Raw genomic sequence first — 13,267 nt, 5'->3', positions numbered from 1 at the left:
GGTCTTCCTTGCTCTGTACAGTCTGTAATTTTCAATACTACTCCATTCTACATAAATATCGTGTTCTAGTCCACGGTCAATGCCCCACAATATGTCCCAGGCCTGTTCTTTACACTTACAGTCCTTTTCCTTCTCTCCTGTTCCCCTTCTCCAGCCCCAGAAGACTGAATTCCCACCTGTGCTTTAAAGCTTAATGCAAATACCCCCTTCTCTAGGAAGCCTTCCTGGATTCCTCCCACAATCATGAATGGCCCTTCCTGTGTCAGCCTTAATAGGCCATTTTCTTTACACTGCTCTTTGCATTTATTCCTAAATACCACTGAGGATCCTGAGAGGAAGTGAATAGCAAAAGTGCTGCTACCTGCTGTCTATTCCTTCTACAGTAATCTCCATCAGTGGTGTCAAACTCAAATAGAAAGGGATACTTGTGGGCTGCATATTGACTTAGAAAACCACACATTAACATTACCCAGGTCGAATTGTATTTTTACTTGGTTAACATTTCCCAAATATGTTTTAATCTGGTTTGGGCTGCGTTTGGGCTTTTTTCAGGTTTTGAGTTTGTTGCCTCTGGTCTATGTGATCTTAAATGGAGAATTCCAGGAAAAGCGGAAAAATGTCACTACATTCCCCCACCCATTTTCTCTCAAATTTTTTCAAGCTGTGAGCAAAAAAAAAATATGATTCATGGATAAGGAACTCTGAAGACTGACTTTTTTATGTGGTCACGCTATGAAACAGTAAGGGGAGGAGGAAGAGATAAGGAAAGAAAAAAAATTTATATGATAATTTTTATTATATATTTAAAAGGAATAGCAAGTTTTACATAACAGATGTGTAGTTTCGGTGTGTAATCGTCCTTTTAATTATACTATGTTATGGAAATGCTTGTTTTATTCCATAAATTAAAAATTTTAAAATAAAAAGTAGCTTAGAGAACCAGTTTCCTTCACCTGATAGTTCTTGTCCATGTACCTTTGGCTCTGTCCACCACACCCCAGGCACTGAGGCTCTCTGCCTCCTATACCTGTCCCTTACACCTTAGAACTTCCTGAGTCTAGCTCCTTCCTAGTTCCTGCCCTTTGTGGAAGGGGTGGAGGAGTACAACTCAGGGAAAAAATCAGGTTGAAGGCAATGAAGTAAAACTTTTGGCTCCTTTCTGTTCTCCCTTCCCCCAGCCCTATATTATCATCTGTGTGTAGGAAGGTGGAAATTGTGTGTGGAGCTACTTTGCGTCCTGTGGCCCTGTTATTTATTGTATTAAATTTTTATTCCTATCATTTGTTTTTTACATCATTGTAGTTTTCCTCCATATCTCTCCCCCTCTTCCCCCCCCCCCCCCGAGAGTCATCCCATTCAACAAACAGTACTTTTTTTTTTATTTTTTGGGTGAGGCAAGTGGGGTTAAGTGACTTGCCCAGGGTCACACAGCTAGTAAGTGTTAAGTGTCTGAGGCTGGATTTGAACTCAGGCCCTCCTGAATCCAGGGCCAGTGCTCTATCAACTGCACCACCTAGCTGCCCCATTGCTTTTTTTTTTTTTCCAAACAGTACTTTTTAAGACAAAAGAAAAGAAAAACAAGAGGAAATATAAAATCAGTACAACCATCCAACACTCTGAAAAAGTCTGGAAACTGTGGAAATTTATTTTGATTTGGGGACTCTACTTTGGGCTGAGATTAGAAAGCCTTAGGCCCTCAGGGTCTCTTCTGTGTGGGAGGTGCTGGTGCCCCTCCTCCTCTGCTTCAGCTGAGCCAAAAAGCCCCATGGGCTGTACAAGACAACAGGTCAGACAATTGGGGGAAAAAAGCCCCCAGCTCCCTCCAACCTGAGCAGAGGTATCTGGCATAGCTTGTGCTGAGGCACGTGAGGCTCAAGCGCACCACCCTACCCCCACCAGCCACAGCCCTGGCTGGAGGATTAGTTTGGTGGGTATGAGGGCACAAAAAGGCCCCGAGATTTGAGTGGAGATAAGAAAGATATATATAGACCTGGGAGTGGGACAGTAGCGAGGCTGAGAAGAGGACGGACAAGAGGAAGAGGCAGGTGGACAAGACTCAGAGGGGGCGAGCAGACTAGAAGGAACGGGGGCGGCTGATGAGATTAGAAAGGTTGGAGAAGACAGACAGGGGGGCTACAAGGACGTAGGAGAAGGCCAAAGGACTAGGAGCAGAGAAAAGAGAGGCCGAAGGGCAGACTGAAGGAGCAGACAGACAGAAGGTCGGTGAGAGAGAAACACAGGGGTTCAGCCGTGGCAGTAAGGAGAGGAAAGTTAGAAGCAGGGGGATTTACAAAGTGAAAGGGGCTCAGAGTTAGAGTAAAGTACCTGAGTGCCCTAAGGCAAGAGGTGGCTAAGGCCCTTATTGTATTAAAGAAGTTCCAGGCCCAGCAGGTGGGAAAGAGACTCAGTGGAAAGAGACCCACTGCAATGCACTCAGGTTGTACATTTTATTTCCCTGTATTCTTAATTTTAAATAGTATCTCATAAATAAACTCAGCTTTGATTATTTAGTTAAGAGGCTTCTTAATCTTTTGCTTATCAGTTTGGGAGCAGTGTGGTGGAACTTTATAACCGGCCCATATTAAATTAATAGCAGCCAGATAGCCAAATAGTCAAAAGTCCCCAGATTAGTCCTCCAGTCAGATTAGCCCCCAAATTAGACCCAGTTAATCCAAAATATTTCTACAAAACATGTGCACTATGTCACACCTGTGGACCTCTCGCCTCTTCTAAGAGATGGGTTGGGAGTACCCTCTCCTATCTCTTCTTTCAAGTCTTGTTTGATCTTTATTTTACAACATTGACTGTGATCATTACCACCACCACCACCGTCATCATCATTCATTTCAGGACACTCTCCCTCCCTGCTTTGCTAAGGAAGATGGCTTCCTTAGAGGGGAACAAGAATCACAAATCACACTACCTAAACACCTGTATAAATCTTGTGTGACCACAAATGGGGTGTGCAGATATAGTCATATGCCTTGCTGTGTGTATACACACATGTATATGCATATGTATGTATATAATAGGAAATATATATTGCAGGGAGTATATATCACATACACATGTTTTCTATTATATAGACATGCATGTCTATATAATAGAAAATGTATATGTCATATATGTGTGTATATACATGTATGTAGGTGTATATATAATAAAAATATGTATATATAACACACACACAGGTGTGGTCTAAATTACTTCTGTCTCATTTTAGGTCTGCTGTTTTAACTAGGTGAGAACAGAAGACAACTGATCAATCAATCAACAGTTCTTAGACTAAGTGTGAGAAGTTTTGACCTCAGGAGGCCTTGCTAGTTAAAAAGGGTCTGGAGGATGCAGGACATTTCACCCACTGGCGTCTTAAATCGTGCTCCCAGAGCAGCTGGCAACAGCGTCTACCTAAGGAACCAAGTATAAACTGGAAACAGACTCACCATGCTTAAAGGAAACTTCTGGAGTACATTAAGAATGGGAGAAAAGGGCTTCTAGTAGTTAGAAGCTGTGGGTTACCCCTTTCCCACAGGAGCTCTCTAAGCTTGACCCCACTTTTCCCTGGATTCTGCATCCATTTGTGGGAGAATGTATCACACATTTGGGGGGGGGGCAGGGCAATGGGGATTAAGTGACTTGCCCATGGTCACACACCTAGTATATGTCAAGTGTCTGAGGCCGCATTTGAACTCAGGTCCTCCTGAATCCAGAGCCAGTGCTTCATCCACTGCGCCACCTAGCTGCCCCCACACATTTTTTTAAGGGGGAAAATTACAGATGAATGACTACATTTATTGTCAACTAACAATCTCGTTGGGAGTAGAGAAAAAGAGAAAGCATACTGGAGAAGGTTTAGCCTATGGCATTAGAGAATAACTCCCACCCCTCAGAGGGTCTCTTAAATCCTATTGAGGACATGGAGCCAAACTGTCTCTGGGAACCCAACTCAGTGAAAGAGGCAGATCCTTCCAAACTGGAAAAAGCTTCTAGTAGGGGGTTTGGTGATAGGACCACAGTAGCTGAGTCTGGAAAGGTTCATCAGCAGGTCACCTGTCAAGGGATGAGTTTTTAATCCACAGTAACTCAAAAGACCATCCTAACTATTACTGTACAGAGCAGTAGCAGTACCTTTTGATAAAGGGAATACCCAGGTAAGTGTGGGGACTGATGACCAGGTGATCAACAGCGTTGGCCATAGCATGAAACCATTTATTAAGATGTGGAGTATCTGTACAGTTGAGAGAAATCCCATATTGAAGAAATTGTGATTTCTTTTTTAAAAATTTGTATTTTTTTGGAAATCATTAATTCTTTTTTTTTTTTTTTTTTTTTTGCGGGGCAGGGTCACACAGCTAGTAAGTGTCAAGTGTCTGAGGCCGGATTTGAACTCAGGTACTACTGAATCCAGGGCTGGTGCTTTATCCACTGCACCACCTAGCCGCCCCTGGAAATCATTAATTCTTAAAATTGAAATTAAAATTTCCCAGCTCCCTTCAAGACTCAGCTCAAATCCCACCTTCTGCAAATGGTCTTTCTCAGTCCCCCGTTTGGCTACTGTCATCCCTCTGAGATTTATGCAGTATAGAAATTCTACATTTATATTTATACTGCCTATTTCTGCCCTCCTATTCATGCTGCATATCTCTCTGATGAAACTAATTGTTTGCACATTTTCTCCCCCATTACAAGGTGAACTCCTGGATGGCAGAGATTTTGTTGTTATCTTCCTTTGCACCCCTAGCTCTTAGCACAGTGCTGACACACAGGAAGCACTTAATAAATGCTTGTCGACTATTCCAGTAACACTTTCCCCCTCCCCCTCCCATGCTTCCCTAAACGAGGGACAAAAATTATAGGTTATTGGCCACACGCAAGGACAAATGTTATTTTATTACCATTTGCCAGTATACATGCCCCATCAGCTGGGCTTAGGAAACCTCTTTACATGGAGGATGCTAGGGGGTTTGCCTTCAGGAGAGGTATGATATGTTAGGGGGACAGCCCTAAAGAAACTGTGAAGCATGCACAGACATTCTGCAACTGGTCTGGTTTTCAGTCCTTTCAGTCATGTATGACTCTTCCTGACCCAATTTGGAATTCTTTGGTTTTGTTTTGTTTTTTGCAGGGCAATGAGGGTTAAGTGACTTGCCCAGGGTCACACAGCTAGTAACTGTCAAATGTCTGAGGCCAAATTTGAACTCAGGTCCTCCTGAATCCAGGGCCTATGCTTTATCCACTGAGCCACCCAGCTGCCCCCATTTGGGCTTTTCTTGACAAAGATACTCGAATAGTTTGCTATTTCCTTTTCCAACTCATTTTACAGATGAGGAAACTGAGGCAAACAGGGTGAAGTGACTTGCCCAAGGTCACATAGCTAGTAAGTGTGTGTGTGTCTGGGGTCAGATTTGAACTCAGGTCTTCCCGACTCCAGGCCTGGTACTCTATCCACCTAGCTGCCTCTTTGGAGAGGCATTTAAAAGGTCCTAGTTAGCTTCTGACTGTTCTTTTCTTTGCTCATTATATCCTGTGAGACTGTAATGTGAGGGGAAAGTCCTTGGGGACTTCTCCTTTGAGGCCATATGGACCCTGAGAAACAGGCTTGGCTTTCTCATTTGTTCTTTCTCCTTCTAGTAGGGGAGTAGGGGTTTCTGACCTTGGCGGGGAGAATGAGCAACAGGAACTGGGAGTTGGAATCCAGGCCTGGGTTTCCAGCCAATGCCACGTCCAGCTTTGATGGAGCAAGGAGCAAGGGACAACCTTTGAGAACCCAGCCTAATAACAGCTGAAACAAAATGGATTTAACCTGGCAGTGTTGCTGCCTTTCTATGTGGGTCTGCTAAGACCAGTGCTATGTAGGAATTGAGTAAGGGTTTGAGTCTACCATCTCAGAAGTACTGAAGGAAATGTTGACACATTTCTTCTCGCTGTGTCTTCTAAGTAATCATCTCTTTGTAAAAGCTCATCAGATGTTAAGCAGAACTGGTGTGCTAGTCACTGGCCCCTAACAATAGGGGTGACACAGCCAGCGGGGGTTCAAGTTAATGCAGCAGTGAAGAAACATATTTCAACCCCTTAAGGTTATTCCCTGGGGCTATGAGGGATGGATGCAGCAGGCCTGGCCCGGGGCCCTGGGGCCAAAGCATATATGCTACACACAGGTCAAGCTAGAAATGGACCTTGGCAATAAGAGGATTCTAGGATCATCAAGAGGAGGCTAGAAAGGACCTTAGTGGTTATCATCTATTCCAGTGGTGTCAAACTCAAAGAGGGATCCCTGTTGGAGCACATTGCCTTAGAAAATTACAAATTAACATTATCTATGCCGTACTGTGCTGGGACCTCCAGTCCGGGTCTCTTTATGCTGTGCTTAATTAGATCCCAGCTGGCTGGCTACTATTAGCACTAAAAGAGATACATACAACATTGGAAAGACATTGGACAAAACCATAGTATTCACCAAAAGCTTTGGGGATGTGAATTCTCAAACTGCAACATATAAATCAAGCCATCCTAAGTGTTTCCCTTCTAATCTTACCACCATGCTGCTAACTCAGGCCTTGGTTGACACCCCCTCCCCCAGCCTCCTCTCCCCTCTGATTGGACGGTGGAGTACCAAACTCCTCCCAATGCCTTCCTCTAGAGGGGACAGATCCTGGACTCCCAGCTCACTCCGCTTTGCACCTGCAGCTCTGTCTGCACAGAACAAGCTTCTCAAAGTCAGGGACTGCCTCTCTTTAACTTGTTATTGTCCCAGCGCTTAGCACATTGCCAGGCACATAGCAGTCATATAGTATGTGTTTGCTGAATTGAATTCTGATATGTGATATAACACAATAAATCTTAACAAGATATATGATTAATGTATTAATATTAACATGATGAATATATACCATAATTATATACTATTTCTAATAAAAGATATACACTATTTAAACTTTTAATGCTTGGTCAAGGTTCCAGAATTCTTTTAAAAAAAATAGATTTATTTTAGTTTGAACTTAAGAAATAAAACAAGCATTTCCATAACAAAGTGGTATAGGAAAACAGAGCATTGCCCTGATATTGCAAATCCACTATGTACAACTTGCTATTTCTTTCAAATATACTGCCCAGTTATCAGGCAACCTCCCCCCTTCCCCTCCCCCCAACTTTGAGATCGCTACCATTATACTGTGATGAAATAATCAGATTTAGCAGATACTCAAAGACCCACCTGGAGATTAATCTAGACTGATTGAATCAAGTGAGAGTGATTAACTGCTGATTAGCCTACTTCAAGTTAACTGGATTGTAATCACACCTTGAGAACACCTTCAGAACCAATGGATTTGGATGATGCCAACCAGTCAGCTTGAAGCAGTGTGTAAGGACCGCCTCTGTTCCAGACCTATAAAAAGCTTCCACAATCAGCTTGCTGAGAGAGAGATTTGAAGCAGGCTTGTGGCAGAGGACTTGAGGAAGAACCAGACCAGGCTGGAACTCTAGGCTAAATAGGCTTTTTTCTTAACTTTCTGAACTCCATGGGAATATCTGTATGCTTTAATAAATGTTTAATGCCCAAGGACTGGTGCTAAAGCTTCTAATTTAAGGCGACCACAATTTAGATTTTAAATATCACAATACCATTAGACATAAATCTGTATGTGTGTGTATATATGTATACATATATACACACTACCCATATATGCTTATGTGTATATGTATATGTGTGTACATACATATATACATATGTATATTGTGTGTGTGTGTGTATATAACGTCAGTTCTTTTTACTGTATTCAAGTAGCTTCTTCCTTCATGGAATCTTTGTGGTAAATTTGGGTATCTGTTATATAATAACTTGGTTGCTCCAAGTTGTTCTTAAAACAATACTGATGGTACCATACAGAATGTTGTCTTGGTTCTAAGGTTCCAAAATTCTTTTTTTTCTTTGGGTGGGGCAATGGGGGTTAAGTGAGTTGCCCAGGGTCACACAGCTAGTAAGAGGTTCCAGAATTCTTAAAATATTTTTCTAAAAATTTTATGACTTTTTAAAAAAAAATTAAGTCACTATGGTGCTGTGATGTAGTTAGTACAAAGAAGACAGGAGTTGGAGTCAAGAAGATCTGGATATTTGCTAGCTATATATCCTTGGGCAAACTACTTCACCTATCTAGGCCTTTGGCTTCCTCAATTTGTAAGAGGAAGGAACTGGACTCAGTGACCTCTTAGGTTATTCCCCGGCTCTCTCATCAATGACCCTATGAGAAAGTACTCACTGCTGTGTCTGTGACAGTTCAGGATCTACTATAGACATGTGTCTGTTCTTCATGATATATGAGGCAGCTCCAGGGAGGAGTTTCATCAGTTCCTTCTCACTCTTAATCCCTTCTCTTCTGTCCCTTCTAGTTCTATCTAATCAGTTTAGCTCCCCTCTTTCCCAGCACACAGAAACAGACACAGACACACACACAGCTGGATCTCTAGATTCAGGCTCAGGGCAAGCTCGCTAGGGCCAGAGTAGCCTCCACAGGTCTATCTCTATATACAAAATAAATGGAGTTTGGGGCTGTGAGCCAAGGGAATGCAGCAGGTTGGGTGATCACAGTTTCTATGTGCCTGGTTTACTTAGGGTTAACTGTCATAGGCCAGGAGGTGCAAGCAATTTAAGGGAGACTAGATGTTCGTGAACTCCAAGCACATAGGGTGACATTTCCAGAATACTGATGACGTACAGGGTATCTGGTCCCTATTCTTAGGCTCTGAACTTGCATGTTTTCCACAGACTATCTTTTCCTAAGGAGCTGAAACTGGTTGCCACACTTTGCAAACAAACACTTGGAATGAATGCTGTTCCTCCTTCACAATCTCCCCCCACCCCCAGACCCTCTGGCAACAAACCCCAGTTTAAGAAGTAGGGCAAAGGGCCCCAGATGGCTGTGAGGCCAGCAGGAGCAGGAGACAGGCAGGTAGCGATCTGTTTAACAGCTGCTGCTGGCAACACCCAGACACACTCAGAAACCTCGGAAAAGCCCGGGCCTGCTAAGTCCTCAGGCTTCCCAGGCTATCTCCCTGGAAGCTTGCTAGAGACCCTCCTTCTAATCTTATCAAGTCAGTACCAGAACTGTGGGCCGGCCTTTTATCAGAGCACTACGGCTGGAAATGTCTCCTTCTTGCAGCAGCTCTGAGTGAAGCACAGGAAAAAAAATGTATCCAAGAGGAATGCAAGAGGGAACAAGGGGGAAGAAGAGCTTTGGCTTCTGGATGACCAGGGAGAGGCCATCATTTCCTTGCTAATATCTGAATCTATAAGCCACAGGCCCAGCTTTCAAATGCCTTTATCATTTGTTTGTTTAAAAAAAATTCAAATGAGATCACTAGGGATTTGGAGAAATGCTTCAAGGGAATTATGGTGTTAGCAACCATTGCCAAGGAAACTGGAATTCTGGTACGCACGGGTTATGGCAGGTTAAGTGATGGATGAGCAGACTTGAAAGCTACCGGCTTTAAAGTGGAAGCTTCTCTCTTAAAAAATAAACACTGCAAGCAATCTACAATTAAATTAGGAATGAATTAAATTAAAACTAATTTAATGACAGATCAGCTATTCCTCGTTAGCACTGATTACATGATGCACTTAATTATACAAAAGGTTTTTAATAGCTCCCTTAGAGTCATTAGAGAAACTACTAAGTAAAAAAAAAAAATACAGTTTGACGAATATTCTCCCACCCCCACAGTTCCCAAAGCAGCTCAGGGTCTGAGGTGTTGAGTTATTAGTGCATACACTTCCTGAAGGAGTGTTGGGGGGCGGGGGAGAAAAGAGGCCATTTTGGCAAAGGATAAGCTTCTTAAAATCACACAAGTCCTCATGTATTTCTGCCATTTTTGTTTTTGTCTCATATTTTTAAATGGGCAATTAAAGATGCATAGTGGACATAAAGCAGTTCTTGAAGAAGCAGCTGTGTGATATGAGCAAGTGGCTGAGCCTCTGAATTCTCCAGACAACTCTCTAAGACTAAGCTGCAGAGAAGGTGCCAACCTGCACTAGGAGAGACAGTTTCCTCCTCTGGGAGAGTTCCCTATACCAGTGATATTATAGGACCAGTATTTATATCTTACTAAAAATAGATATAACATTTAAAATGTATTATAAATATTATATAGGATTTATTTTGCTATTAAATAGTATGTCATAATATATGATTTATTAAATAATACCATATGTAATTGAATTATAAAATATTGTCATAATAGACAATATATATTTAATGTTATATCACCCAATAGTATAAATTATATATTTAATAATACCAAAACCACTACACATTTGATATATATGTGTTAAGAAATAGTATTATAAAATTATATTTAATAATGTATAACATTATTAAAAGCCTATTCAATAATATATCATATAAAAGCATACATTTTATATGACATATTATATAACATTATTAAGCATATAGTAAATAACATTTAATAATCTAATCAATATTAAAATAGATAGCAAATGTTTTATTTACCATCCCTACTGTGAGAGTAAATGTCATTTTTATTCCACCCAATTACACAATCATAGGCCTCATAAAACAGAGGAAACAAGTTTGTATATATCCAAAGAGGATGCATATATCCAAAGAGGTCCCTAAATAAAAACACTAGAGCCATAGGGCAATCCTTATTTTCCACCTCTGTGATCTCTAGTCAGAGTTCCACCAGGAGTTGAAGAGTAACTATCACTTTCCATAGGGTTTAAGCCAAAATTATCTTAAAGTCAGACCTAGTCATGTGTATACACACACACCTACCTCATACCTAGGTTCCAACCAGACAAGTTGCGCGTGAACAGCAGTCTCAAGAAAGGTGTCATACACAAAGCCAGGTCATTCCAAGGGATCAATAGTAAGAAGCTGTGAAATAGGTTATGTGATGCAAGTTTATATAGGACTGTCTCTTTCTGTGTGGTTAGGGCTGGGGATAGAAAGGGAACTTAACCCCAGCACTGAATGTGTAGACCAGACACGATTGTTCAACCATCTTCCCTGCTTTAATTTTGTTTGCTCCCGCTATGGATTTTATGGAAGTCTCTCCTTACAACCCAAGGTTCTCTAAGAGAAATACTTTAGGGGCAGGGAGATGGGAAGTAGTTTGCTCTGACATGTATACTGAATTTTGTTGTTGTTGTTGTTTCTATCAGTTCTATCTTATTAGTCACGGTGTCGAGACCCCTGAAGCTGGGGCTTTCTTGGCTCATTTTTATTTTACCCATTGTAGAGAGGCAAAATTAGCCTGGTTTTGATGTTAGAGGAGCTGGGTTCAAAGGTGAATTCTGCTACTTTTTACTTATGTGATCCCTCTCCTTTTCTGGGCTGGTTTCCTTCTTGGTAAGATGGGAGGGGGATGCAGATTCGCATGGTCTGGATGGTCCCTTCCCATTCAGTTCTCCTAAGTGCTCTCAAATCAGGCAAAACAGGGTAAGCTCAGGATGCAGCCTCAGCCTATATGCCAAGTGACTCATTTGGACTCATGTTGGTTTCCTAGTTTTATTCTGAATGTAGCTTTTTGTGTGAGCTCTGTAAATGTACTGGCAAAGCAGAGAAAAAGCCCCCTGTTCCTCCACTGAATGAGTAATGATAGAGGAATCACTGTAGCAAAGCCAAATATTATCATGCGTCTTTGCCATTTAAAACCACCAAGTTCACCTTCAGATGGTCTCAAAGGATATAAGAAAACCAACTTGAGGATTTATGAAGTACTCAGTCTTCCTAAGTAGAAGCTGAATCTTTTGGCAATTAGGCTCTATTAGGATCAATGGAGGACGTAAGATTTTGTGAACAAAGTGATCTTCTCACTCCACTATACCTGTTTGTTCGGCTCAATTGGTTTTTCAAGCAGCCTCCTCATTTGGGAGGGTAGCTTCAAGCCAGCATGGTGGAAAGAGAACAGGCTGGCTAAGAGTCAGGACTAGTCTTGGCATTATCAACAACAATGTGACTTTGGGCAAACCACTTCTCGCCTCTCCCCTCCCCTCCCCTCCCTTCCCCCTACTCTTCCTTCCCCTCACATCTTCTCCCCCTCCCCCACTTTTCTTTCCCCTCCTCTTCTCCATAATGCCACTCTGTCAATGGTCGAAGTATTTATCTCTCTATCCATGTTGATGGCTAGCTGACTGGGGAAACCTCTGGGGGACCTGAGTCCATATCTGGCCTCACACACAAATGAGTCCCCAAAAGTCAATAACTTGCCTCAGTTTCCTCAACTGTAAAATGGCAATAAAAATAGCATCGACCTCCCTAGGTGACTGTGAAGATAAAATGAGCTGATAGTTTTAAAGTGTTTTGCAGACCTTGTAACACTAGCTAAATGCTACTTGTCACTACTACTACAATTCTTATTACTCTCTGTGGTCTAAATCAGTACCCCCTGATCCTGAAGTGAGGAAACCGGAATTCCTCGGACACTGCTATCCTTACTGAAGGTTCTAGGGACCAGTCACCAAGCAACAGGTTAGTTGTCTTAGCAGGAGCCACAGCGCAGCTCAAAATGAGACCCAGGTCAGCCAGCTGCTGTACTGAGCCTGAGAGGCAGCGCGATTCCATAGGCTTAAGTAGTTGCTCTCAAAAAAGAGAAAACAAGGAAGAAACTGAAAACTGAAGAAAAAGAACAAACTGCAGGTGTCTCATAAATAATTAGGATTTAATTATTTCCCACTTTTAATGGGCCCCTGAGCTGGCAGGCTACAGCAGGCTAAGTAAGCCTTTTCAGTTTCCTAACTTTTTTCTTTTGTTTTAGGCAAGAAGTCACATTTCACCTTCTACCAAGCACCACAAAGTTTTCATGCCAGTTATCTAGGTAGGGAGCAAAGACAAATTACCTCCTTAATGGAGCGTTCTCTTCGATATCCTCCAAGGTCTCCAAGGAAGATCTCTGGGAGATCAGACGACGTCTATGTACAGAGAGAAATGATTTAATATTAAAATTTCTCCTAAAAACTGATCAGAGAGACAGGATTTGAAAAATACTTTGCATTACACAGATGATCCTGAGGTTCTGATACTGGATCTGATATCCCATTTCATCATATCTTGAGTATTTTAGAGGATGACATGAAATCTTATTTTTCCCCCACGATATTTATTTTCATGATAGGGCAGCCAGATGGAGTGGTGGATAGCATGTCAGGACCAGAGGCAGGAAGACTTGTCTTCTTGAATTCAAATCTGACCACAGATACTAGCTATGAGACCCTGGGCAAGTCACTTAACCGTGTTTGCCTCAGTTTCCT

General features: G+C 42.0%; 1 protein-coding gene across 2 annotated transcripts in view; it reads right to left on the bottom strand.

Moving 5' to 3' along the window:
• Nucleotides 1-13,267, bottom strand: part of CABLES1 (Cdk5 and Abl enzyme substrate 1) — a 153,638-nt gene that overhangs the window by 78,645 nt on the left and 61,726 nt on the right. For both annotated transcript variants that reach the window (XM_043975127.1, XM_043975128.1), the window contains exon 2: nt 12,857-12,928. In XM_043975127.1, coding sequence (XP_043831062.1) covers nt 12,857-12,928 — 72 coding nt within the window. The remainder of the gene's footprint in view (nt 1-12,856; nt 12,929-13,267) is intronic.

The sequence above is a fragment of the Dromiciops gliroides genome, chromosome 1 (genome assembly GCF_019393635.1).
Source record: "Dromiciops gliroides isolate mDroGli1 chromosome 1, mDroGli1.pri, whole genome shotgun sequence".
Lineage (NCBI taxonomy): Eukaryota > Metazoa > Chordata > Mammalia > Microbiotheria > Microbiotheriidae > Dromiciops > Dromiciops gliroides.
This window is presented reverse-complemented; position numbering and strand designations above follow the sequence as displayed.